Below are 27,571 nucleotides of genomic sequence, written 5' to 3' on the forward strand. Positions count from 1 at the left end.
GACGAGGTCGTCGGGTGGCCCCTAACCCAGTGACTGGTGTCCTCGTAAGAAAAGGGTAGAAACCCACTTGACCTTGCAGGCAGAGGCCGGAGGGGTGCACTCCCAAGCCCAGGACCACCTGGAGCCCCAGAAGCTGGAAGAGGCGAGGCAGGACCCTCTGCTCCCTCTTCGGAGAGCGGGCGGCCCCGGGGGGCGATGCACTGTGCGTGGTCGTGTGTGAGGCCGCTGGGGACACCCCTGCAGCCGTCAACGCCGAGGGCCCAGGAGCCGAGGCGGCCAGGCTTGCTGGTGCCCCCGCCCCCCCAGACCCCCTGCATCCAGGCCTGGCTGGGCCTCCAGCCGCTCAGGCTCTGTCCAGGCAGCCCCGGGGGCGGCGGGTGGGATGCAAATCCTCCTGGCTTCCCCTTTCCAGAGCAGGAACCTGGGCCCGATTTGAATGTGGCCTTTCCGAGCTGGCGACTCTTGACTTTTAATGGGAGGCTGGTGTCTGGGGAAAAGACCTGGGTGTGCATGGGAGGCGACAAGGCACGGGCCAGGGCAGCTATGACAAAATCCCACCGACCGGGCGGCTTAGAGCCCTTCACTCCCTGCTCCAGAAGTCCAACACCAAAGTGTCGCAGGGTCCTCCTGGCCCCCTCTGCTTCCCGGGGGCTCCAGGCGTCCTGGGCTGTGGTCCCTGGGCCTCAGCCTCTGCCTTCATCCTTCCGTGGCCTGTCCTGTGTCTCTCTGTCCAAATGTCCCTCATTTCACGGGGACACCGGTTGCTGGATAGGGGCCTACTCTACCCACTGTGACCTCGTCTTAACTAATGACATCTGCATAGACCTTATTGTCCAGCTAAGTCCCATTCCGAGGTTTGGGGGACATTCCTCTACCCCAGAGTACAGGTGGAGGTGGGGGCAGGGGTGGGGATGGGACAGGGACCCTCGGGGCTGCTGTCTGGGGACAGCCCTCCCTCCCGCCCGCCCGGGACCTGTCATGCCCTCTACCCGGTAGGGTCATCTCTCGCCACATCTGGACGCGCGCTGCAAGCAGGAGGCTCCCAGCTGGGTGTGGGGGGGCTTGGGGGTTTGGGGCCTGGACAACAGTGACGGGCTCAAACTCCGTGAGCCTCACGCTGGCTGGGCCGGGGAGGGGGCCTGGCGGGGACAGCAGTGGGCGGCTGCTGGGGTTCCTCCTCTGACTCCGGGCCCCTGTCCTCACTGACGGGACAGGTGGTCCTGAGCAGGAGTGTGCAGCGCAGGCCTCGCCATCCCTGGGACCACAACTACCACTGCTCATGCCATGCTCCAGCCTGGGGCCTGGGGCGGCACTTGGGCATTGTGCCGGGTGCTGGGGTGGCATGGTGCCAGAGGCCAGGCAAATAGGGCCAGTGGGAAGGGTATGCAAACAGGCAGGATTTGCATGAGCAGGTGTCCGGGTCTTTAATGGCCCCCCTTGTTCCTGGAGAGGTGCGGGGGGAGTCAAGGAAGCTAGGGGTGGGAGCCTATCTAAGCCCTGGTTGGAATCCAATCCCACAAATCCTGATCAGGGAAACTGAGGCAAAATCTCCAGCCCTGGCAGCCAAGGTACTGGGGGCTCTCACTTGGGGGACAAACGGCCACCCCTTCTTGGAGGCCATCAGGGAAACGGCCCCAGTGTGGACACAGCCAGGCAGCCAGGCCCCAGGGGTCCCGGTCCAACTCGTCCCCCAGCTGTGTGACCTTGGGCAGCCCCTCAGACTCTCTGGGCCCTTCTCTTCCCCCTTGAGATGTAGGGAGAGAGTAGCGCTGAGAAGGCACCCACCGGTCCCACACCAAGCTCTGCAGGCCAGCAGGCAACGCTGTAGCCCTGATGTCCCCCAGGTGAGGTTGCGGGTCTCCCCAGGACAGGCGTGGAGGGCGCGGAGCCGGGAGAAGGCCGTGCGGGGGAGCCTCCCCACCCGGACCGGCGCCGGCTAGGCCCCCACCTCCTTCCCCGGCGGTTTGGACAGATGCTGCACCGAAGTCCAGGACCCAGGGCCTTGGGGCCACCCCTGCTGCCCAGACCCACCCCAAGCACTGGCTTTGGGCCTGGGGCAGAGAAGCCCTCACCCACAGAGAGGCTGTCCCTCCACAGCCCCTGGAAGGCAGGATTCTCCCCAGGCTCCATACCAGGGATGCGGCCGGAGCGCGTCCCCTACGGCAGCGCCTACCCATCTCACCTGGAGGAGGGGACCCCCTGCTCCTGCCCCCACCTGGAGGCTGGCAGCTCGGGGCACCTACCTGCCTGCCTTCTCCCCGGCACCCGGACATGCGGCTGCTGGCCGGCGAGCAGAGGGGAGGCTGCCCACCGCACGGGGCGCCCGCCCGCAAGCTCCCTGCTCCTCCTCCCTCCCGCTCTCCACCCCAGCACCTGGCAGCCAATGCCGTGAGCAGCACGGGTGCCACCTGATCGGGGCACGGCAGACCCACAGGCCTGCTGTGGCCAGAGCCACTGGTGCGGAGGGCCAGCCCTCCCCGGCCCGCCTGGCCCAGCGGCGCCTGGGCTCCGACAGCTGGGCCCCCATAGGACTGGCTGCCAGGCCACCTCCTTGCTGTCGTGCCCTCCACGTGTGGCCCGGGGCTGAGTCCGGTCAGTGTCACACCCGACATACCTCAGTTTCTCTCTCCAACCAGCAGGAATGGCTGACCCCAGAGTGTGCGGCCCAGCCGCCGCGGCCGCGTCCCGGGGCGCATGGTCCTGGAGGTGACCCGCCGTGAGCACTGTCTTCAAGCAGGGCAGGACGGAGTGCCCGCGTGTGTGTGGGGGTGCTGTCGGGAATCCCAGAGTCCTGGGCTCACACCCTGAGTGTCTGTCAGGCTCCTGAACCACGCTCGGCCTCAGTTTCTCTGAAAACCGGGCCCCAGAATAGTCCAGCCTCTGGGAACTGGTGGGTCACACCTGATGGCAGAGGCTGGACGACACTTCTGTGGGCCCCTCCCCAGACCGCCTCCCAGGACCCCCTCATTCCCTGAGCTCCAGGAGGGCTGGGGGACAGCCTCCAGGCCCTGCCCTCTGGGACCCCAGGGCCTCTCCAGGCTGGCCTGTCGGCCACCAGAGGGCGCCCCAGGACCGCGAGCGGAGTCGGGACGGCGGAGGTGCTGGGGGGCGGAAGCCAGGTTTGTCCCTGGACAGGAGGGCTCAGATCAGGGCCTGGGGCACAGCCGGTAGCTTTGGGGGGAGAGGGGCTTTCTGAGGCCCCTCAGGAAATAACGGGCCCCGGGTATATGGAACCCACAAACCCTTGGGGCCTGGGGGCCTGTGGACCAGATTCTGAACGGGCCGTGTGCAGAGGGCCGGACCGCAGCCCCGGTAAGGTAGGGGGCTGGGGGGGCTCTGCTGGGACAGTCCCCAACTCTGAAAGTCCCCAACTCTCACACCCACCCTGCAGCCTGGGGCCTGAGCCTGCTGGGGGTCCTGCCAGTGTCGGGGAATGTGGGGAGTGAGGGGGTCTCCCCAGACTCTCCAGCCGGTGGGACAGGGCAGTCTTGGACCCTTCCCTTCCTCTGTTCCCACGTCCTGCCCCTCTACCTCCGCCTCCTGGACACCCCTCCCCAGCCCCCCAGCCCAGTACCAGGCCATGCCCCTCTCCTGCCTACAACGCTCCATGGCTCCCCATTGTCGCACGGAATGCAAACCAGCCCGCGGCCCCTGCCCTCACGGGCCATTGCCCACCTCCCTCTCTCCAGGCATCTGGACTCCCCTTTGCTCCCTTGTCCCCACCTCCCTTCTGCTGTCCCCCCCCCCCCCCGCCCCAGCACAGGGTCCTGCTGGGTCTCTCTTCCTCGCTTCCTGGTGTTCTTCTCCAGGAACCTGGCCCTTTGGAGTGACTTTCCATGTATTTGTTTGCTGCCTGTCCGCTTCCTGCTCGGAGCCGGGGGCCACCGAGGCCCCTGGTGCCTCCCGAGCTCAGACCTCAGCCTCCGGGGGACCGAGCGAGTGGGCAGGGGCGTGTGTGCGTGCGAGAGCCGCTCGGGGCAGAGACGGCCGAGCTCAGCAGGGGCTGAGGTACCGCTGTGAGGGGAGGCCGCCCGGTGCCGGAGCGACATCTGAGGGCCTCCCCCACTTTGTACGGTTGGCCCGGGGCCAGCACTGCACGCAACGGATGGGACTGTGATCGAGTGACACCTCCTTTTGGGGAGCGGCCACGTCGGCAGAGGGCAGGACCTGCCCCCAGGCCACTGTCCCTGGAACGGCAGGCCCCCCGGGGGGGAGGCTGACCACAGAGACCCACAGAAGTGCAGCCGAGGCCTGGAAAGGAGAGCGCCAGCGCTCGTGTGGGCCTGGACGGGCAGCCCCGCCCCCTGCCTGCTGCCAGCCACGCAGGGTTTAACACGCAGGAAGGCTGGCAGCCCTCTGGCCACCTTTGCTCTTTTGTCTCGTAGCACGAAAGCCACGAAAGCCATGAGCCACAGAGGGCCCCACTGGCCCTGGGTCCCCTCCAACCCTAAGCCTCCCCGGGTCTGCATGAGGTCCAGACTCAGGGACACTCAGACAGGAAGGGTCCTGCCCTGGTCCTCGGGGGGGATGCCCCCTCTGGCCACTCGCGGTTGGAGAGGGCAGGGCAGGCTCTGCAGGACAGGGCCAAGAGGCCAAGAGCCCCGTGGGCTTCAGGGTCACCCATGCAGAGCAGCCCAGACCCCCAGCCCCTTCCCCGCACTCCAGGTCTGCAGCCACCCCTCCTGCCCACCCTGGAACCCGCGGTTGTGAAGCTGCCCCTTGAGGGCCCTCGTCCCCCATGGCCCCCACCAGGGTCCTCCGGAGTGACCTTCGGATCTCAGCCCAGGATCCTGTGTCTGGCAGGTGGACCCTTGTCCTCCGTCCCCAGGAGCAGGGACCAGGAAAGGAAGGGACAGAGGGTGGCAGCGAGGCCTCTGGCCCCCGCCGCACGGGCAACACCTGCGGTGGGCCACCTCTCTGCCGGGCACCGGCGTTTCCGTCAACCCTGGAAGGGGCATCGACCTGGCCCCATGCAGGGCTGGCCCCCCGGAGTCGGGGGCGGGGGGATTCCGGCCTAGGCTCACGCCCTCTCCTTCCGGCCATCTCGTCCTGTCGCCGGAGCCTCCTGGGGATGCAGACAGGAGACACGGCCGCCCCCACCCCGCGGACGGTGCTTGGCGGTCAAGGGCAGAACTGCAGATAAAGGAGCGTCTCCTCCAGCACCAGGGGGGACCCTGCGCTCAGTCCATCAGGCCCTCAGGCCCGAGCAGGTGTCGCTGCGGGGGCTGGGCCGGGGGGGGGGGCTCCCGCACACACCCGAGCGCTCTGAGTCTGTCCCTCCTGCATGCGCGTGCACCTGCGTGAGGGGCCGGGGGCTGCGGGGTTACCCTCCCTTGACAGGGGAGGCGCCCAGTCCCCGAGCGAGATGAGCACGTGATGCCACCACCCGCAGGGGCTATGGGGCCAGGACAGCGCTCGGAACAGAGCCCTGCGTCCTTGGAATCACTGCAGCCCCCCGTGCCCCAGGGCCCCGGGGAGGTGAGCGTCCAGGGCGGGGACCGGTGTGCGTGTGTGTGTGCGTGTGTGTGTGTGTGGACACACAGGTCCTGCCCCGCTGGTGCAGCTGGAGCTCCCGGCAGTGGGCATCAGGTCAGGGGACACAGCCCGGCCGGTCCTCAGCTGCCCCACCGCCCCGACCCGTCTCCTTCCTCTTGGCCTCCGAGGCCAAGGAACCAATTCTCCCTTCCCTGGGGTCTGCCAGGCTTATTAAAAGCAGGTGTCCGTGGACCCCCTCCCACCTCCCGGCCCCCCGGGGCCCCTACCCACCCTCCCCAGCCATGCATCACCCTTCCGCTCCTTCTGTCACCACTTACTGAGCAACTTCCATGTGCCAACACTGTGCGAGGCGTCAGGCGAGACGCAGACAATGAACAATGAAATCTATGAGAACTAAATAAAAGAAAGAAATGATTAAACTGGCTGTGGAAAAAGCAGGGTAGAACCAGTGGTTGGGGGATTTTATTTGTAAATGGGCGTGTCAAGGACTACCTCATCACAAAGGTAACGTTTGTGCAAATAACTGAGGGAAGGGTGGTCCGTCTGCTCATCATCCCTTCACCTACCCACTCCCATCCATCCACCATCCGTGTTTCTATCCGTCCATCCATCCATCTGTCTTGCCATCTGTCCATCTGTTTGTCCATCCATCTACCCACCCATTGTGTATGCATTCCTCTATCCACCCATCCACATCACCCATCCATTCATCCATCTGTCCGTCTGTCCATCCGTCCATCCCTCCACCCATCCACCCATCCATCCATCCATCCATCCACCCATTTATCCATACACCCATCCATCCATCCTTCTATCCATCCATCCATCCATCCATCCATCCATCCATCCATCCATCCATCCTGCCACCCTGCCATCCTGCCATCTGTCCATCTGTTTGTCCATCCATCTACCCACCCATTGTGTATGCATTCCTCTGTCCATCCCTCCACCCATCCATCCATCCATCCATCCATCCACCCATCCATCCATCCATCTATCCATCCACCCACCCATCCACCCATCCATCCATCCATCCTGCCATCCCGCCATCTGTCCATCTGTTTGTCCATCCATCTACCCACCCACTGTGTATGCATTCCTCTGTCCATCCCTCCACCCATCCACCCATCCATCCATCTGTTCATCCCTCAATCCATCCATCTGTCGACCCATGCATCCATTCCTCTCTCCAGCCACCCACTCACCACCATTTGCTGCCTCCTCTTGGGCACCTGGACTCACAGACATGAATGAGTCAGTCTCAGCCCTCCGGGGACCCACCTGTCAGTGAGGACGACTCTTTCACAGGCTCCGGGTAGCTGTGGGGGGGACAGGGGAGGGGCTGGGCGAAGCACTGTGCACAGCCTGTGAGGTTCCCGTGTGGCTTCTCCCTTGGTCTGTGTATCTCACAGTCGAGATCTCTACCCCCCACAGGCCAGGCCCGGCTTTCTGCTCACCAGGCTTCCCCCACGCTGTAGCCAAGCAAGGCTGGGAACTCAGTAGGCGCCCAGTAAATACCGGCACGCTGGCTGACTCATCCCTGCCTCTTCCTCCTCCATTCATCCCGTCTTGCTGTTGGCTCCTTCACCCCGGCCTCCCTGCCAGCCTTTGGCCTGACCTGCTCACCTGGCCCCTCCAAGTCCGCTCTTGGCTGAGGCCCAGGCTGGCTCTGGCTCTGAGGCAGGCCCCAGGGGCCGCTGCAGAGGGCCTGCCTGTTGGCTGAAGTGCCAAGCCGGCAGCCCCAGCCAAGTGGACAAGGACCCCGGCCGGGAAACAGTCCCCATGGCCTTGAAGGTTTGGGGACAGACCACCTAGTCCAGGCCCCCTGCCCTCCATGCTCCAAGTGGCCAGGGACACCCCCCTGCCTGTCCAGCAAGGAAGGGGCTGCTAGGGTATCAGATGCTCCTAGAGCACGGGTGGCAGAGGCCGGGTGCAGGGGCGAGGGCTGCTCTCCTGGGTGGGTGCCGCCACTTGGTCATCAGAAGTGGGGCACGTCCGGCCCCTGGCCCACACTTCCCGGGCTGGGCTGGGCGGGTGTGTACCCCCTGGGGCCCCACCTGGCTTAGAGAGCCCCTGACTTCGCCCTGTCAGGCCACCAGGAAAGCAAAGGATTAGGGTGAGGGTCTGAGGCGGCACATTTTTGGGGTGATTTCACCAAAGGGCACCAGGCCGTGCATCCTTACAGCAGCTGGACAGGCCGGCTAACAGCAAGTCTTGATTTTGCAAGCAGTTGGTGCAAATTCCCAGCAAAGGTATTAGCAGGTGGGCCGGCCAGTTGGGGGCTGAGCCTAAATCCCCAGCCTGACTTCTCTGCCCCGAGGGACTGCATCCGGGGCTGCTGCCAGGGGAACCCTGCCCGGTTGCCCATGCCTTGGGCCCTTGTTACCGGGACTTTGGATTCTCAGGGCTGGGCCCCAGGACATCCACTCAGAAGGGTGGGGCTCGAAGGCTGGTGGGGGGCCTGGAGGGGACCCAGGGGTTCTCGTGCCCGGCCACGACACCCTTCCAAAACCAAACCCCCCAGCACAAAGCAAGGGCCAGGGCCCCTGGCGAGTGTGTGGAAGGCTGCCTGTGGGCTGGGCTGTGGCCCGGATAGGCGTCTGGGGACTCCCCCAAACAGGGAGCAGGAGAGGAGGTGGGGAAGGCGGTGATGGCAGATGACCTAACCTCAGACCAAAGAAAACAAGGGGGGAGCTCCCCACTCGCCCACGGGATGCCGGGCGGGACTCAGTGTCCTGCGCTTGGAGGGGTGAGTGTGGGCGTGTGATTCCACGGGCGCCGCCCGGCCAGCTGGGGTGTAGGCACGGCCCCGCAGCAGGTGGTTCCTGCCCCCAGCTCTGACCATGAGGGCCTCTCTTCTGAGCGCTTCTTGCTTCCTACCCCACCAGACCCACTGCTCCAAGGCTGTCCTGCTTAGGGGTGTGGACTGGGCACCTGCAGTCCCGCTGTGGTCACGAGGGCTGATGGGGTACAGAGCACCTGCACACAGGTGTGACATGGGCATAGCCACGTGCACCGCAGCGTGCGCGCACACAGCTCCCGGCCTAGTGCCTTGGAAGGGAGGGGGGCAGTGAGCTCAGGCAGCGAATGGAGGGGACAGGGCAGGGGGCCGTCCCGCTCCCACCTCCCTGGTGCCCATGCGGTGATGGCAGGTCCGTCCTGCTTGGCTGTGAGACCCACCGAGGGGAGGCCTCTCGCACGCCGAGCCGGCACACGGTCGGAGCTGGCCCGCTCTGTGCAGTGACATCCACACAGCCCACGAGTGGGAGACACGTGGTCAGCTCAGCGCAGAAGGACTCCCCTTTGGCCTCTGTCCTAGTGCGGCGCCCAGGCTTGGGGACGCTCAGTGTGCCCTGCGTGGGAGGAAGGGAACTCATTGAAACGCCGATTCTTGGGCCCTCCCTAGCCCCCCTGCGTCTGTGTCTGCACGGGGCGCTCGTGTGCTCCCAGAGCCCAGGCCACTCCATGCCCAGCAGCTGCCTCGGGACTGCTGTCCCTGCCGACCCACGCAGCAGGAGGCTCCATGGAGGGCAAGTGTCTAGGGCCAAGTGCCACCAGAGCCGTCCGCGGCCAGGCTGGAGAAAGGGCTAAGTGTGGGGCCGGGCGGGCAAAGCCACCTTCCCCAGGGCGCTGTCATGCCCCCCCACCCACGGGACACTCACCAGCCAGAGGGTCGCCCTCAGCAGCCTGCCCTCCTCCCCCCGGCAGCTCCCTCTACATCCCCTCCCCCTGCCCATGCCAACCCCCAGGAGGGCACGGCCCCTGCATGAACAGCATGCCTGGCACGCTGCCGGGGCTCAGTGAGGACCAGGGGCTGAATCAGAAGTCGCCAGCCGGGAAGCCTCTGGTGGTGCACCCCCGGCCCACAGACCTCCCAGCAGTCACACACCCCACCCGTCAGCAGCCTCAGTTTACCCAAGTGTTTTTGACGACCCTTTGGCCCCACGGAAGGAATGTGGGGTGGGTGCAGGGAGCGAGGAGCCGAGGGCCACCGAGGGAAGCTGAGGGCAGCGTTCAGCCTGGGGAGGGAGCCGTGGGCAGGAGGGGCATTCTGAAGGGCTGCTGGAGGGCCAGTGGGCTGGGTCACACTTGTACTTCCTGCCCTGACCCTGACCCTGGGCCCTTCCTTCCCTGAGCCCAGTGAGTCCCAAGCCGCTCACCATGCCTGCATGCCTGGCCTCACCCCTACCCCAGCTCCCACCTGTCAGCCCGGGGCCTCAGTCCTCTCCCGGGGCCGCCCCCAGGTCCTCGGAGCTGGCAGGGAGCTCTCGGCAGCCCCCCGGCCAGCCTCCCATGCTCCCCAGAGTCCCCCTGCTGCAGCCCAGGATCCCCAGAGCAGCTTCCCGCATGGCTCAGGGCACCCCGAGAGCCCCTCGCTTTCTCCCCGCCGAGGCCCCAGCCCGGCATGTGGCCCGCCAAGAAGCCTCCCCAGGTGCAACCTGTCATAATTAAAAACATATGGAAACAGACACAAAAGTAAAGTTGGTCGTGTCATGACCTCATTCAGCGGCCACCCAACAATGGCCAATTCAGAAGCCCTTTGGTCTAATCTCTGCCCTGACTCCGCACCCCGCCCTGCCTGCCAACGGCTTCAAAGCCATTCCCGACATCACAGGACTCAGGACGGGGGAGGAAGTAGCCCGTGCTCGGCTCCAGCACCTGCGGCTTCTTCTCCCCGAAGGTCAGTGCCAACGGGGCGGGCAGGAGCCACACGACTGTCCCTTCCGCACTCGGTTCCAGAAGAATGAGCCCAAGCAACCAGCAAAGGGTCAACGAGGATTTCTTGTAGCTTCGTTAATGAACGAATGGTTCTGTAAGTTATCGGATGTCTTTTACTCCACGATTCTGTTTCACGCTCAGATCGTTCTGCTGTGGATGGGCCCCTCCTGAAACTTTTCGGTGGACGGGGCTAGAGAGTAATTTGGTTTGCGGATAAAAGAGCACAGCAGTTGACGCCAATATTCCCGATCAGAATTTAAGGACGGATTCATACTTCCCTGATTTCTTCTTTCTCTCTCTCTTAAACTCTTGGCTCCCAAGGAGTCTAACAACACATCCATAATCCCAAAGTAAGAATACTAACGTTACTATAACAATGCGGTTCTTTGGGTTCCTCCTTCCTACGAATGCTGGTGAAAATATTGACAACGGGTGACCCCGTGTGGCTGTGCGGCCCTCGGTTCGGCTACCGGAGGGACATTCTCGTCTGCGGGGTTTTCTGGTGTGACTAGCACGGCATGCCTCACTCTCTGTGTTCCCACAGGGCCTTGGGGCTGTTCCTGGAAGTGGAGCTAACCTGAGGGGTCAACTGTCACATTGGCTAACAGCGCCAGGCCCCCCGCCCCCAGGCGATGTGCATGAGGGACTCCCTGGGGCCTCGCCCGGGGAACGTGTGGCCTGTCAAACGTGTGGACGTCCGCCGATCAGATAGGGGACCAATGGTATCGGCCTGTACTTTTAATTTGCATTTTTCTTGTTACCAGGGACGTTGCTCATTTTCTCATAAGTGCAAAGATCACAGACTCCCCCTTTTCCTGGGAACTCTTTACGTCTTTGGCCCACTTTTCCGCAGGCTGTCTGCCACGGTCTGTCCCACGTTGGCTGTCCTGAACGAGCCGGCGCTGTTAACCCTTGACCTGCCATGTGTGTCGTAAACACTCTTTCCAGCTGCTCATTGGTCTTTTTGATGTTGCTAATTTCAGCTATTGTCTCGATTTCAAGCACAGTTGGACATGTTTTGCTGGCCTACAGGTGGTTGCGGAATTCCCCGAGCCTTGCTTACAGAACCCACGTGACCTCATCTCGACTTTTATATCTAAGCCTCTGATCCGTCCGAAACCTACTCCTGTGTGTGGTGTGTGAGGTGGATCCAAACTTTTTTTTTCCCCCTTCCTCCATGGCTCTCCAATTGTTATACCACCACCTACTGAAAGATCATCTTCCTCCTTCTGATTGCGATGTAGCTGTGTGGACAGTGCTCGTTCACGCGTGCATTCATTCAGAAAGGAATGACTGAATGCCCCCTGTGTGCCCCGGCCTGTCCCCTGGGGCCCCTGCGGAGGCAGACTCTCCGCCTCCCTCTGGCTGGCTGCCGGGTTGTACTCCCCAGAAAGGTTCCCTAGCCTCAGCGGCCCTGCAGTCTCCGCAGTGCCCGGCGCAGGCTGGGACCCACTTCCTTCATTTTTCTGCAAATACAAACGGCTGGCTGTGTGGGGAGTCTGGGGTGAAGGACCAGAACTTTGCTCTAGCCACCAACAGGAGCTGGTTTTCTGCTGGGGGAGGGGGTGGGAACATGAAATGAATCAGCCTGGGGTTCTCAGTGAAGACCTGGGAGTTGTCTGGTAAGTTACCTGTCCCCCACATGACATCCCTCTGCCCTGGGCAATGTCCGGAAAGAAGCCGTTTTGTCCGTCCCCCTCCCCCCATCCTCCACTCCGGCACCCCAACGTGCAGGGAACCAAATGCCAGCCCAGCAATGGCCAGAGGCAGTGTGGAGGACCTCACAAACCTGATCCCATCCCACCTCTAAACCCCCACGCCCAGCGTCCAGGGAAATCCATGGGGTGCAGAGGCAAGCCCAGGGCAGAGCTTGAGGAGGACGAGACACCCATTCTGCATGTCCCTAGGACCTCGAAAATGCCTTGCCATGACCTGCCCAGTGGTCAAACCCTGCCTACACCCCTGAACCGCCACCTCCAGTAGGCACCACATCCCCCAGTGGCCCGAGCTCACCTCCTGGGTGCGATGGCCCCTAGTGGGCACTGACCCGACAGCATTTTTCTCCACCCACAGCGTGAATGGGCGGGCACAGGAAACGGGGCGCTCAGAGTGTCGGAGGAGCTAACAGGCCGCCCTCCTAGTGTCAGGAGGGTCAGTCCGCGTGTGCCCTAGGGTGCCCCCCTTTTCCCCATTAACCCCAGCCTCTCTCCGGTGAAGTGGGTGCCTGTGCCCTACCCAGCTCTCCTGCCCTGGCAACGAGGTTCTCAGTCGCTGCACCTGCGGCCCCTGGCCTTCTCCCCGGTTCAGCTGGGGGCTGCTTACTGGGCAAGCAGGTGGGCGTGGGGGGGCGAGGCGCGCACGTGGGCGCACGTGGGGCAGAGCGGAGGCGCGCGGGAGGGGGCGGGCGGGGCACGTGAATGCAAAAAGGCGGGAGGAGCAGGTGGGCGCAGTCCGGGCGGGACCCAGCAGGGAGCAGGTCAGCAGTCTCAGGCGCGGGCTGGGGCGCCCGGGAGCGCCGGTTGGTCCGGGCGGGGCGTCTGGCCAGGGGCGGGGCGCGCCATCCCCGGGGACCGGCCCGCGGCCACCACCCCCTCCGGCCCCGCCCCCACGCCCGGGCGGGGCGGGCAGCGGCCCCCCGCGGCCGGGCTGGCAGCAGCGGCCGCCCGCACTGCGCCCCCGGCGCCCGCCCTCGCCGCAGCTCCCGGTGCCGCCGCCTGGCCGGCCCCCCGCGGGCCCTGCCTGGCCATGGCTGCGGCCTCCTCCCCGCCCAGGCCCGACAAGAAGCGCTGGGGCTGCGGCCGCCTGCCGGGCTCCCGGCGGGGCAGCACGGGCCTGGCCAAGAAGTGTCCCTTCTCGCTGGAGCTGGCGGAGGGCGGCCCGGCGGGCGGCGCGCTCTACGCACCCATCGCGCCGCCCGGCGCCCCGGGGCCCGCGCCCCTCGCGCCCCCCGCCGCGCCCCCGACCGCCGCCGACCTTGCCGGGCGGCCGCCGGTGAGCCTCGACCCGCGCGTCTCCATCTACAGCGCACGCCGCCCGCTCCTCGCGCGCACCCACATCCAGGGCCGCGTCTACAACTTCCTCGAGCGCCCCACCGGCTGGAAGTGCTTCATCTACCACTTCGCTGTGTGAGTATCGCCGCGGGCCCCGGCGCGCGGCACCCAGGGGCTTCCCGCGGGCTGCAGAGGGGCGTGGGGGGACCCTGTCTCGTGCCACCTGCAGCCGCGGGGACCGTGCCAACTACGACTCAGGGCTGCGGGGGAGGAAGAGGTTATGGGGAACACAGCAACTGTGAGGGGCCTGTCTCTTGAAGTTCAGGGCCGGTGTGGGTCCGATGGGGGGTGGGGTGGGGGGGAGAGCTTCCCTCTGGCTCTGCTCAGGCATGTGGGGGGAGGTTGCCTGAGCCCAGAAGTTGGCTCCACTCCTCCCTGAAGGACAGTCCAGGTGTTAATCCTTCTGGGAAAGGACGTGTGCCAGGGGAGCTTGCCCTTGGGTGCGGAGGAGAGAACTCAGGGTCGGCAGGCACCCAGGACTCAGGAGCCCCCAGGAGGGGAGGGCCCCAAGCTCCTGCTGGTGGCAGCAACATGTCCCAGCTCAAGGCAGGCCACGTGCGGGGAATCTCCCGGGCCCGCGGGCACAGGGCTGCCCCAGAGGGTGGCAGGCCGAGTGGTGTCTCCTGAGGGGTCAGTGTGGCTGCGGGGAATGCCCCACCCCCCCTCAAAGGACCAGGCTCCTGAAGCGGAGGAGGCTGGAGGGGGCTCCAGGGAGGGGCAGGATTGCGCCCACGTTTCTAACCCTCGATGGGAGGAAGCTGTGTACCAGGGGAGAACAGGACCTCATGGGCAGCACCTGGCCCTGTTACCCAGGTGGTTCTAATGCCCGATGCAGCGTGCCTGGGTGGGGCAGGGCAGGCCACTCCATTCCTCGGGGTGGGGGTACAAGGAAGTTACCTCCTCGGGGCCACCCTCCTTGCTGCCTGCTGGAGCCCTCCCCTGCCGTTCCGTGGTTCCACTTCCTGGCTGCCCAGCCCGCAGCCTCTTGGTATGGTGCCAGCCCCTGGCCTGGGAGCCCTCACGGGGCCACCCCCACACGGGTCATGAGGAGTGGGGGGCTCTGCTGGGGGCTGCATGGGGGGTCTCCCTCTGGCTTCCTATTGGTGGTGACAGGTACTCATCCCTGCTGCCTTGACTGGCCGGCGGCTGGGAGAGACCTGGTTGTGGGGGAGGGGCTCAGGACCCTTTTTCCTCTTGGCCGGCACCTGCCCGCAGGGCCCAGGGCTGCAGTGGGAGCCAGGCCCTGGCTGGCTCGGAGCATCGTCTTGGGCCACTGAGCAGGGTGGGGTGGGGCAGCCTCAGTCTCACACTTCGGCCCCTCTGTGAGCGTAGGTGGTATCGGGGTGCTCCCCTCTGTGCGGAGGGACCGCCTTCCACAGCAGGAGGGCACGTCCCGGGGACTGTGTCCCCAGAGTCATGGGTGGGCCCCGGTCTTGAAGCCTCTTCCCCAGCCCAGCCCCCCCCGCCGCAGTGTCGGGGTGCGTGCCCCCTGACCGTGGCTGATATCGGGGAGAGCACGGCCCTGCCCGTGGCTGCAGCGCTGGCTTGTCTCGGGGTGTAGGGGAGGGTTTGCGTGCACGGACCCCGAGGGATCCCACGAGTCACACACTGGCTATGCCAACGTCCGGCCAACGTCAGGCTCGCGGGCGCCATGGTTCACGCGGGCTGCTTGCCTCCCTGCCCTCGCCCGAGAAGCCCAGGGGTGGGATGGATTCCACAGCCGGGTCCCGGAAAGACCTGCCCGGCGGCCAGCTCTGGGCGAAGGCAGGGAGGCATGCCCGGAGGGCCACCAGGCGGTGTCGCGGTGCCCCCCCACCGCTGGACGGCTGCCAGGGCTAGGGGCCGCCTGAAGCCCCGCCGGTCCGCGTCCTGGGGGTGCAGGCCCGTGGGTGCGCGTCGCCCGGGCTCCCTGGCCGTGTGGTGCCGTGTGGAGGAAGAGGGCTCGCCGCACCCCAGAGGAAGTCTCTGCTTACACTTGTGTTTTCTTCCTGATTCTGATTGTTTAGCTCTCGGAAGTTTGCTCAGCAGAGTTGCCTTTGCCCAGCCTCTTCGGGAGCAGGCGGGCAGGGGTGGCTTCTGGGGATAGCGGCCGAGTGTCTTCCCCGCGGGGGGCGAGCCAGGAAGGGATGCTCCTGGAGTGGCTGTGTGACCTTGGGTCAGTCATTTCCTGCTCTGGGCCCTGCCCTGTGGGAGGTATGCCGTGGCCCTGGGGTGTGGACAGCCACGGCAGCTCTCCTGACGCGGGCTGGGGCTGGAAGGGACCCTGGCCAGGCAGGGCATGTGGCTTAGCTGGGGCCTGGGAAGGGGCCTCCTTCCCCTCCTAACGTCTCTAGGAGCTCAGCCGGCGCCGGACACTCTCAGAATTGGCCAGTCTTTTGAGGGGATCTGGCCTTCGAGCTCGGATTGCAGCGGTGGCCTGTGGCTGAGTGGCCAGGGCCCAGCCGCAGCCCCACGAGTGGGGTGGACGGCGGCTGCTCTGGCCCTCGTGTGGCTCTGAGCAGCGTCTGAGATAGTGCGAGGGAAGGCCGGTCCTTGCGGAGTCACTCTGTGAACAGGGCAGGATGCTTGCTGCGGCCGGCCAACCTCCCTTCCCTGGCCTTGAAGGGCCGGGCAGGTGGGTGGATGTGGGAGCCACTGTCCCACGGGGCCCTGCAAGGCTGGGCACACTCTCCCAGGCGCAGCTGGGGAAGCGAGCCAGGATATCCTGTCCCCCTCCTCTTCAGGGAACCCCTGCTCCGGCCAGCCTGCCAGGAGAGAAGGCTTTCCTGTGTGCGCCTGGCCGGCCCCCGCTGCTGGGGTCAGGGGGCAGGACTCTGCCGCCCCTGTTGGCTCAGGCTTCCTGCCCCCCAGCCCCCCAGCCTTCCAGGACCCTTTGTGTCCCCACTGTGTGGCGGCTCCCAGTCTAGCTGAGGGCGTGGGGGTCCTGGTCTCCCTGCTCCTGAGCCTCAGTGGAGCCGGCCGGGTAGGGGAGATGCCCAGACCGAGGGGGGAACAGAGTTCCCATAGCAACCTCCATGTCCTGGCCCCGGGGCTGGGCCCCAACCTTCCTCTGCCGACCCCCAGGGGTCCCTGTCCTTCCCCTGACTGGCGAGAGGCTTCCAGTTCCAGGAGCCGTGAGGAACCCCACCTGCCCTCCTCCTGCTTTTCCTCCCTCCTTTCCCTCTTCACCCACCTTCTCTCCTGCCTCCCCTCCACTCCCCCCCCCCCCCCAGCTCTTGGGAGCTGCAGGATGACACGGGCAGACCCTTCTCTTGTCCCAGCTGCTCCTCATCCCACCTCCCACCCATGCAGCCTGGACCTGGCCTCCCGCCGTGGTGGCTGCTTGGCCCTGGGCACTTGGCTCTCCTGCTCAGGGTGCTCCCTCTGGGGCAGGTGCAGAGCGCCCCCCACGGGCAGCATCCACTCTGGCCGTCCGATGCTTGGAGATCAGGTGCCGCTGAGAGGCTGGAGGGAGGGCCTGGGGAGAGTGGGGGGGGGGCGCTGGCTCTCCAACTCAGCTGGGTGCTCCTGGCCCCGTCCTTCTGCCGCCCTGCCGTTCCTGGGTCCCCAAGGTGGCTTTGGCGAGTGTTAATCATTGACATGCTGGGGGTCCACCTGGTGGTTTTGTGGGCTGCGTGGCAGGCGGGATCAGAGGAGGACGACTGTCTGGTCTATTCTCACCGTCCCCTTTGAGCCTCCTCTGCCTGTCCCTCAGCCCCGGTTCCTGGTGAAGCTGGGAATTCCTTTTGGTGCCTGTCCCTGTGTCACCTTCTCTGGGCCCTAGTCCTCTGGTCATGGCCTGGGTTAGTTGGGGCGTCACAGCCATCCCGTATGTCGGGGCCGCCTGGCCCGGATGGAAGGGAGAACTCGAGGCCGCAAGGAAGGTGGTGGGAGGAGAGGGATGGTTCAGGGGTGGGAGGATTTGGGTCAGCAGGAGCCCTGAGTACACGCCAGGGTCTCGGGCCAGGAGGCCACCAGGCACGGGATGCGGGCTGGCCTGGCGGTGTAGGGAGCGTGGACAGGGGATGGGGCTTCATGTCTGAGCACGGCCCGTGGCTGGGCAGTCTCCCATGTTCCCTAGCTCTCTGAGTGTGATTCCCCTCCTCTGCGGCAGGCTGGACAGGCGGGTAGCGCCTTCCGGCAGCCTTGCTCAGCTGGGAAAGAACATTTGCTTGGACCTGGCCCCGGGTCAGTGGCTCCCGTGGGCTTCGCCTGCACCTGTGGGGCGTGCCAAGGTGCCGCAGGGACAGAGAGACCCCTGAGCGCTCGCAGCCCCCCCACACTGGGGCCGTACCTTGCAGCAGGGTGTGACGGGGGCTGGGCCAGGGCTGGGGGGCCGTCCCAGGGAAGACAGACGTGAGGGGTCTCAGGGGCTGCTCGGTGCCCACCGGGTGACCTGCCGGTGACTAGGAGGGGCAGGGACACCGAGGTCTCGGGGCCCGGCTGTCGGGGGATGTCATGTGTGGCGTAAATGGTAGAGTGTGCGCTCGTGATCACACAGGGGCTCTGTGTTTGGGTTGAAACCATTACGGCAAAGCCCTGACCCCTGGGACCTACAGCGTGGTTGCATTTAGAGAGCAGCCTCGAAAGAGGTGATCAGGGTGAAACAGGGTCCCTGGGGTGGCCCTGACCCCGTGTGACCGGAGTTCTTACAGAAAGAGGGGATCAGGACACAGACCTGCACGCAGGAACGATCCCTTGAGGACCCAGGGAGAGCACGGCCGCCCACACACAAGGAGAGAGGCCTCAGGGGGACCCGCCCTGCCCTGCGCCTGGACCTCGGGCGTCAGCCTCCAGGACCGGGGCACAGTGACTGGGGCTTTGTTACGGCCGCCGCAGGAGAGCCCTGCACCTCCCTGCCCGGTGGGGCTGCCCTGGGGCCCAGGAGCCAGCCCGTCACAGGTACAGATGCGGCAGATGCTGCTGTCCTGGGCACCGTGAGCTGCCCCAGGGCTGGAAACAGGTCACGCCCAGTGAAGCAGCCGGGGGCCTGGAGTGCCGCATCCCCAGGGCCGGCCCCATCCGGCGAGCCCGGTGGCCTGCTTCAAGGAGTCTGGTGCTCGGAATCCTCCTCCTGCAGGAGCCAGCCCCCGAGGGCTCTCCTCCGGTGCCGCACGCCTTTGCCAGCGTGAATGGGGGTTCCGCAGCCCTCGTGCCCTGGGGATGCTGCTAACAGGCAGGTGTGGGCCAGCAAGCTTGGACCCCCAGAGTCCTCGTTCACCAGCTCCCGGGCGACAGGTGTCTGCTTCTCAGGAGCGTGGTCTGAATAGAGAGGTGCAGACGCACGGGTCCCGTGCTCGAGTGGCCACTTCTGACGGGGTCGCTGGCTGGGAAATGGGCACAGGTAAGCTCTGTGGCCCTTCTCAGACTCACGTTGGAAACCAGCTTTTGGCCGGTGTGGCATCTCTTGGGATTCAAGACCCTGTTTCCTGGAGAGAATGACATGGCCGGGACAAGCTCACGTCTGGCTCCTGTGAAGAGGGAGATAGCGGGCTGTGCGGAGAGTGCATCAGGCTCATCTCCCCCCCCGTGGGCCCTGGGGGAGATGCCACACGGAAGCTTCTGGAAGCCCCTGTGCTCCTGGCCCCCACGGCTGGAGGAGAGGGCGCAGAGAACTGTACTGTCCAGTCCCTTTGAACTCCGAGCCCATGGACTTGGTTACTGCGTGGTGGGACAGGTGGGTGCGGCTCCACTCTCTGTAAGGAAGGGCCTCGGAGCTAGGGGCAGAGCGTGGAGGAGGCTCTGGTCCCGAGGACACGTGGGGCAACTGTCCACGCCTCCTGGGGGGCAGCGAGGGCCACCAGTTTCTCTCCCGAGGCCTCCCAGGTGCTGTGAGCAGCCCCAAATGTCACGGAGAGCAGGGCAGTGTTGATTGGCAGCAGGTGTGGGGGCTGGATGACCACGGGCAACACTACGTGACCCGAGCCCCGTCTTCACTCACGCCTTCCGCATCTGTGACGGGACCTGGCCTCTGTGATGGTTTGTCTTTTGCTGCCCAGCCCGGGTGACAGTGAGGCCCTTCTCTGGGCTCTCGTGGGCACCGGCTGGGGTGAGGGTGCTGGGACACAGGGGCCTGGCTCTCCTTACCACCCCCCCATGCAAGTGGAGGGGGATGAATGTACCATGTGCAAACCTTAGGGGCTCAGAGAGGGGAGGTGATGTGCCCAAGGCCACACAGCTGGGCTGGAATGCAGGTAGGCCCACTGAGGCCCCTCGGGTGGCTGGGGGTTGTGATGTTGACCCCTTTGTCATGGAAGGAGAGGGGAGCTACCAGCCAGGCCCAGCCTGGAGGCCCTGCTGGGGCTGGTTCCTAGGACTACTACCCCTGTGGGTGGGGTGGCCAGCCTTCACAGGCCTTTGATCTGGCAGCTCAGGCCTCTGCCTTAAAGCCCTGCTGCCCAGAACCACAGGCTTCTCCTCCAGGAAGCCCTCCTAGATTGCCCTGGGCAGAGCCTTGCCTTGTTTTTCTGGCACCCCTACCCCAGAGCTCAGACCTCCGATGGCTCAGCTGCTCTTGGATGGTAGAAGGTCCGAGTGGGTGGGCAGGGCTACCGGGGGCTGTCTCGGTCCTCCCTCCACCTGGCAGCCAGCGGAACAGGCACTCACGAGAGGATCACCTGGCATCCGGCCTCGGAAGCCCAGGCCCCCTCCAGCCTGGGCCGTGGCGGTCGGCCTGCTGCCTGGCAGCTCTGAGCCCACAGACAGGCCGGGCCTGGTGATCTCCGTCTGTGGGTATTTTTATCCAGCGGCATTCCTGAGCTTGGGAGAAGGGTGTGCTCGGAAAGGAGGAGAGTCCTGCAGGCCCCGGCGGGTTGGAGAGGGTGTGGGGTCTCTGCAGAGCACTTTCCTCCAGGACGTCTCTGTGTCCAGAGCAGCGTTGTCTGGCGGTGGGCACAGAGCCTGCGGCCGGGGGCGAGGGGGGCTGGGGGTGAGGGCCCGGGGTCCGCCCACCTGTGCCGGTCTGGGCACAGGGCAGTGTGTCCCGAGGAGGAGCCTGCGTCCCTCCGCAGAAGCCAGGTCCCTGTTGAAGGACCAACGTGTGGCCCCAGGGACAGCGATGCTGTTGCCCGGGGAGGGCTCTGGGCACAGGAGGAACTGGCTGTGGCCCTGGGCAGCCACGGAGGGGGTGGGCAGAACTCTCTGAACCAGGCCCGGTTGGAGGGCCCACCCCGCCCACCCCACCACTGGGGACTGGACCTGGTCCTTGCTCCCTTTTTCTGCTCAGCCACTTGCAGCTGGGGAAACTGAGGTCTGGCCACTTGGCTCACACAGCCCCTCTTCTGCCCGGAAGTGCGTGTGATGCTGATGTCTTCAAGTGAGGCGGGGGTCTCGTTCCTGGCATCGTGCCCACAGGCACCCCCATTCCCACTGGCCCTTGCCTCTGATCCACAGGGCGCCGACGGCCACGTCCTGCCGCTGGGTGCCTGGCCCCTGGGCGGCAGGGGCTGTGGGCTTCCCCTCTGGGCGCCCCAGGGCTGGGCCCCCTCTCGGCTCCTTCCTCACAGTTCTCTGATACTGAGAGGATGCTCAGGACGGGGGCGCCTCTGCATCTTTCTGCTGACTTTGTGGCTAAGTGCCACGCAGAGAAGGCCTACACGGAGGCAGAAGACAGGGACTAAGGCCAGGCCAGCTGGACGGAGACCCCCCTGCCACTGCGCCCCCAGCTCCCTTCAGCCCTGGAAGGCTTCTCTGGATGGAGACCGCCCAGCCCACCCGGTCCCTCGGGGGTTGCCTCCTTCACCTGCAGGCTGCTTCTGGCCTGTCCAGCTGGGTGGGGGATCAGGAGGAGGTCCGATCCGGGGGGCAGGCCACTGCCTCCCAGAAGTGCCCCCTGCATGGCAGAGGGGGTCACCGGGGGGCCCCGGGGGGAGCCCAGGAGAGTTTCAGGTGGGGCCTGGGGAGCCACATGCTTTGAACGTGTGATCTTAGCGGGTCGTGTGGTCTGGCTTTCTGTTCCGTGATGTCTCCGGCTGGTCTCTTATAAAAGTCACATCTGCGTTTTTGGCTAGGGCAGCTCAGAATAATGTAAAATATAAAGTTCAGCAAATTAAAACTGTGTGGTGCTGGCATGTGCCCAGGCAGATAAGGGAACAGAATACAAAACCCACATACAGACTCAGCCGCGTGTGAAAACGTAGCCGAAAATGCAGGCCGCCTCTCCGGCGGGTAGGGGAGAGCTCCAGTCCGTGGGGCTGGGCGAGTGCAGGGCCCGAGGAAGAGGTCCAGGCTGGGCCCCTCACGCTGCGCAGCAGGTGGACTCTGGGGAGCTGAGCCAGGTGCGTGAACATAAAGGTACAGATGTTTGTGCGAGAAGCAACCCTCGTGTGACCCCGGCACCTTCAGAGCAAACAGCAAAAGACAAAACCTGGGAGAGAGATGACGCCTTCTCACGGAGGATCCATCTCTCTGATGGGGAAGGAGCTTCTGCAAGTGCACAAAAGCCCATCGACCCCCCAGAAGGTGAGCACGAGACGTGAGCACAGCTCCCAGCGGTCCTGAAGCGAGAAGATGCTTGCACACTTGCAGTCAGAGACGTCGCCGTGTCCCATGGGACCGGTAGGAACCCACCAGTGTGTGCAGGAACCCCCTCGCTGGAGGCTTGGGAGGCTGGGGGAGACCGCACTCCTCTTGCGGGACGGTCTGTGGGATGGTAGAGTCTGTGAGGAGGGGGCTTTGCGTGCATTGACCCCCCCACACACACAACCCCATGTCCTGCAGTTTATCTCGAAAATATTGGCCAAAAAAAGCCAAACCAAAAACCAAAACAACACCCCCGGAAAAACCAAACAGGAAAATAAACTCGTGCACCAGGCTGTTGGTTACAGGGCTCCTAACGTGACTCCGTTGTGCGGGGTCTTGTGCAGACGTGAGCGAGGTGCGTGGGACCCCGTGTGCTTTTATGGAGCGGCTACCGGGACACCGTGTTAAGTGAAAGAACCCCGGCGGGTCAGAGTCTGACGAGCCAGTACTCGTCTAGGAAAGGACGAGGCACCAACGCACCCACACTTGCTTTGGGCTGGGACAGCAGAGGTGGCGGGGGGACGGCCGGAGCAGCTAGAGGTGACATCCGGGGAGGGCGGGTGTGATGGAACCCACGTGGCTCGGAGTGTCCCTCGTTGCACCGATCTGACTGCAACCACGTGGTTGTTGGCGGTCCCAGCACCGCTGTGATGCCCTCGTTTCGTTGTCCTGAGGCCTTTGCACAGGATCTGCAGGTTAAGGCAAATGAGCATCACGTCAGCGTCCTTGACAGCCAAGATTTTGGCCGAGGACGAAAAAGCCGACGTAAGTTAGAGGAGGTCCAGCTCCTGCCCACCCCCCGCCTGCGTTAGAAAGAGAAGTTATCAGGAGGCGCCCCTCATGAGTTTGTTTAAAATTACTTTTCTGCGGGCTGGAAAGGGCCAGAGCGCAGGAGCCACCCCGTAGTGTGAGCACCCGCGGCTCACAGATGGTGGCCTGTCCGTGCCGTGGGACACGGGCCGCGAGACATGGCCGCCTGCGAGCTTGGGGCAGGAGAGGTGCAGGCGGATCCCGTCGCGCTAGAAAGCAGGACGGCCACCAAAGGCCGCTGGGGCCACGTCCCAGGCTTTGACGACAGTTAGCTGGAAGGCGTGACCCCCACGAAGCTGTGACACGTCGGGAGCGGTGATCACCATGGACTGAAATGCAGCGCGAGGACTGTGGATCCCGGAGGTCATCCTGACGTCAGGGGCGCAACCAGCAATCCCTTTTGGAAACAATTCGTTATTTTGGGCCCCGGCGAGGAAAGGGCAACGCTTAGCTTTCCCACGCGTGACTCAGGGGAACCAAATAGAGGTGAGGGCATGCCTCTTCTCCGGGACCCCACCTGCCACCTGAGCAGGCGACCCGGGGTCCTGCTGAGGTCTTGGGTCCGGCGCTGAGCGTTGAGGCGGCTGGCGACCTCTCCAGGGCAGGCCCAGACACATGCCAGCCCCCCACGCCTTCTCACCAGAACAGATGGGTGAGTAGATACGGTGAAGGCTCCAGATGTAAGCGTGAGCCTGGTAGAGGCACCGGGGCCGGGGAGCATGCGAGAGGACACGGCGGGGTGCCCCCTGCAAGATCCCACCCGGGGGACCCCCTGTAGGACAAAGGCCTGATTTCCACCACAAACAGAAGACCAAGAAATGAGAACAAGAGGAATGGGAGCGTTCGGATTGAAGGAGTCCGTGAGGATCCTACAGGTGCCGACGGTGACGTGGGACCCCGGCTAGGCCCGGAGTCAACCTTGCCTCGTTTTCCAGCTGAGCGTTGCTTGCCCCCTGCTGTCCTGTCCCCTGCTTCTCCTGGTGCGCCGGCCCTGCCGGGGGGCCCACACCCAGCTCCCAGACTCCCTGCGGCCCCTCAGCTGTAAGCCGGGGGAGCCGGGCTTCCTCGCGGGCAGTGTGGGGACTCCGTGGCCTCGGTAGCTGCACCGGGGCGCCTGCTGGTGTGAGGTTGGAGCTCACGTGCAGTGCCTAGGGGTCACGTGGCCTGCCCGGGCCTGGGGACAGAGGATGCATGTGACAGCAAGGAGTCCGAGCAGGCCTCCTGGAGATGTGGGCTGGGAGAGGGTGGAGGGAGACCCGGCGGGGAGATGCTGGGGTGCTGGGTGAACTTTGGGGTCTGGGCGGGTGAGCTGGAGGGGTTGGTGGGGGCTGTGAACACAGACTGAGGTGGTTGGTCTCATCTGAGGGCCACGGGAGGCCATGGCCATGTGTGTGTCCCTAAAAGGCCACCTGTCCTGAATTTTGGCTGTTGAGCTATCCTGCTTGGGCCTCGCCCCTCAATGCCAGACCTGTGTCCTGTTGGGAACACGTCTCGAGATGTCGAAAGGTCCCAGGTGGCACGCAGTGCCCTCCGTCCTTCACCGGGTCCCTGGGACGTCCATCCCCTCCCTGGCTCCGTGACACGTGTGTGCCTTCCCTTCACGCAGGCCACAGCGTGTTTCCGCAGTGCTCAGGACTTCCTCTCTGAACAGGGTGTAGGGTTTTTCCGCGTGGAGTTAGTCTGTGGCTCGCGTTCAAGGCCGTGCCGGAGCCGTTCCAGCTCTGTGGGCACGTGTTTGGCACTCACGCCCTGCAGGGTGGGACACGGGGGTCCCCGGGTGAGCTCCCGGTGCGCCTCGCCGCCATCCCCGGCAGGCAGGACACCTGCTCGTGCGACTCTGCACCTGGGGCCCCCGGGGGGTTGTTGCTTAAAGGGGGCTCGTGTCACGCTACCGTTAGAGCAGGGGCGCTAACAGACGGAGTGCAGGGAGGGTTCGAGGCTGGACATAGTCCAGCAGCTGAAATGGTCCGACGGCAGCTCCAGAGGCTGAGCCGCTGTCCTTTTGTCCCCAGCGTCCCCGTGCCTAGAACGGCGAGGGCACAAGACAAGCACGCGGCAAGTATGGGAGTGTGTGACCATCTGACCCACTTTTCATGGCCGTGCCGTGTCCCTCACGGCGGTGGTGCCTGTGACCGGCCCCCTGTCGGTGGGGGTTTCCGACCCGCCGGGCTCCCATCCGACCTTCCAGTGCTCCCGCACGGCTGCCCGCGGCTGCCGCGGAGTGAGCAGGGGGCATGCTCCTGTGCCCGTGCAGGGCCCAGCGTGGAGCAGGGGCCCCGGGGGACGGGAGGGGCAACACACAGATGGACGGAGGATGGGTAGATGGATGGATGGACGGGTGGAATGATGGACGGATGCACAGTTAGCGGACACGTGGGTGAATGGAGGGACGGACAGACAGGTGTTGGTTCCAGCATCCGGCAAGCACCCACTGTGGCTGCAGTGGGCTGATGTTCCGTTGGCCGTGCTGGGCCAACTTAGCCAAAGCCTGGGACTCAGAGGGTGGCAGGATGTCCTTGGTCCTGGGAGGAGACCAGCTCCGTGCCGCCCCTTCACGACTCCTGGGCCAGTGGCCCTCTTTGTGCGCATTGCTGTGGGAGCCATGGGAAGCCAGCTGGTGGCCGCGATTCTGGATAAAGGGCTGTGTGGGTGGGTTGCCCTGGCTGTCCCTGGGGCCACCTGGCTCAGGGCATGAGTGTGGGCGGGGCTGTGTTGGGCTGTGGTCTCTGGTGCTGTGGTCTCTGGTGCTTCCTGCTTCGGATGGACCTCATCCTGAGCCTGGCACCTGCCACGGGGCTCCCAGCAAAGGCCTCAGTTTCTAGAACATACTACCTCTCAACACCACTGGCGGTATCAGCTCTGATTGGGGGTGGCCGCTATCACGGCCCCACCAGGCCCCCCAGAGCCCCCCACCCCGTTTCCAGCCGTGAGCCAGCTCTCTGCTCTCCTGCCGTGTGCCCTGGGCACGCAGGGAGGCCAAAGGGGACACGCCTGCTGTGGTGGGGCTTATGACCCAGGGAGGTGGGTGCTCCCTGGGTGACCCCACCCGAGAACCACACACTCAGGGTGGCCCGAGGGCGAGGGGCCGGTGGGGCCAGTGGGTGGGTGGCCACTCCCAGAGGTGCCCCATGGTAAAGGGGGACACCGAGGCCTGGCCAGGGGTCAGGTTTCTGCCCAGTACGCCCAGCGGCCATACAGGGTCTTGGGGGTGAGGGTCTGAGCTTCTCCAGCTGCTCAGTTGGGGGAGAGAGCAGAGGGCAGGGGGTCTATTGGGAGACGTGGGGAGTAGGGTGATTCTGGGATGCTCCGGTTTGCACGTGATCCGAGTGGGGCGTCCTGACATACTGCTCGGCTCCTGGCTCATCCCTGACCTGCCGTGTGCCCTGGGGTGACCAGTTGACCTCCCTGTGTCCCTGGAGAGACCTGTCCCTACCTTACTGGGCGGGGGGTGAAATGGGAGGCCTTTCAGGGCCCCTCAGCTCCCTGGGGGTGAGGCTGCTTTCCGTGCCCCGCGTTTCCCCCTGGATCAGGGCCTGCTCAAGGTCCCGGCGTGCAGCTCCGCGGAGACGCGGCACCTCCCGGGCAGCCCTGGAATGTTCTGGCTGCCCTTGGCATGAAGGGGGATGGGCAGGCTGGGGGCTCTGCGGGCGGGTTGGCCTTGTCCCCGGGGTGGGCCCCGCCTCCCTGCTCTTATCAAGCCTCTGCCAGGCACCCAGAGCAGCCTCCTCTGGGGCAGGGGTGGGGTGTGGGGCGGCAGTCTCTGCCCCACCCGCCCCCACCCCCCATGCTGGGGTGGCACGGACACTCGGGGAGCTCTGAACCCGGGTTTCTAGACTCAGGTCTCAGCTCAGCAGACTCCCGGCTTCCTGAGACCCCAGAACGCTGCCTGGGAGGGAGTCATGGGTCCCCGGCTGCCACACAGTGACTGTGGGGACCCTTCCCCCTGGTGGGCCAACTCCCCAGGAATTGCTCAGCAAACCCACGACAGGGAGCATGGGAGCCAGCACCCAAAGGGCTCCTTGCCCCGGGGGCTCCTTCCTGGGCACTGGGTTTGGTTGAACCCACTGAACGTGGGCCCAGGACAGGGGGCCGTGTCTCTCCAGCAGGTGGATGGTGCCAGGCAGGCCGGGTCTGGGCAGGGCAGGGCAGGGGCCGGACACCTTGGGGCAAGTAGAACACGGACCGGGTTTGACCCATGTGGAGGGCAGTGCTCTGTGGCTGCAGGTGGCCGACCAAAATGCATGGCTGTGCAGGTGAGGGAAGGGCCGGAAGTGGATCAAGAGGGGTTTCCTCGTCGCCACCCTGGGTGTGGATTCGGGGTTGGAATTTGTTAAGTTTTGCTTAAACAGATTTTCTACTTTAAAAATATTGGTTGTTTGAAAAAACAAGTAGGTGGTTCAAATGAGTAGCAAGAAGACCCCCGAGAGGTTCCTGGGGCCCCCCCATGTTTTCTGGCCCTCCTGGGGCGGGGTGAACAAGATTTGGGACCAGAAGGGTAACGTGGGGCCATGTACCCAGCGGGTGCTGAGCACTGACTGCTGATCGGGCCCCGGACCGGCCTGGGTGCTGGGGGAGCCTGGGGGGGAGGGACTTGTGTGGGGCAGGCTGGGCTGCTGCATAGGCGACCCCAACCTCTCTCATGGGGCCAGGAGCAATGACCCATGGAGGGAACCCCACTTGGCCCAGGTCTGGGGTGACCTGCAGGGCTTCCTGCTGGGTGGAAGGGCAGTCTGGCTGACCCCTCGAGGGTGGGCTCATTATGGGAGGTGGATACCAGTCTGTGGGGGGCTTGTGCCCAGAGATGAAGGGAACCGGGTCCACGGGGGGAGGGGGAAGGAGGGCCCAGACACCAGGCTCACAGGCGGTGCTATGGCCCTCCCCTCCGGGACAGACCGGGGAGCCAGGTCGCCCGTCCAGGAGGACGCCGGGATGGTGGGCGGCGGCCCTGTGTCCAGCCATGTGGCCAGAGACGCTGATTCGTCCACGGCCAGGCCAGT

The 27,571-nt window shown here is 64.9% G+C and overlaps 1 protein-coding gene across 13 annotated transcripts in view; it reads left to right on the forward strand.

The window, feature by feature from the left end:
- Positions 1 to 12,903: 12,903 nt before the first annotated feature.
- KCNQ1 (potassium voltage-gated channel subfamily Q member 1) overlaps positions 12,904 to 27,571 on the forward strand; it is a 323,759-nt gene continuing 309,091 nt past the window's right edge. For 2 of the 13 annotated variants that reach the window (XR_013442244.1, XR_013442245.1), the window contains exon 1: positions 12,906 to 13,340. Coding sequence is in view for 8 of the 13 variants with exons in the window: in XM_078057620.1 (XP_077913746.1) it covers positions 12,961 to 13,340 (380 nt within the window). In the remaining 5 variants the exon portion in view is untranslated. Of the gene's footprint in view, positions 13,341 to 23,258; positions 23,450 to 24,586; positions 24,634 to 27,571 lie in introns of those variants that run through there. The other 11 variants (XM_078057616.1, XM_078057624.1, XM_078057623.1 and 8 more) reach the window with 10 other exon arrangements.

Source organism: Halichoerus grypus, chromosome 11 (genome assembly GCF_964656455.1).
Source record: "Halichoerus grypus chromosome 11, mHalGry1.hap1.1, whole genome shotgun sequence".
In the NCBI taxonomy this organism is placed as follows: domain Eukaryota; kingdom Metazoa; phylum Chordata; class Mammalia; order Carnivora; family Phocidae; genus Halichoerus; species Halichoerus grypus.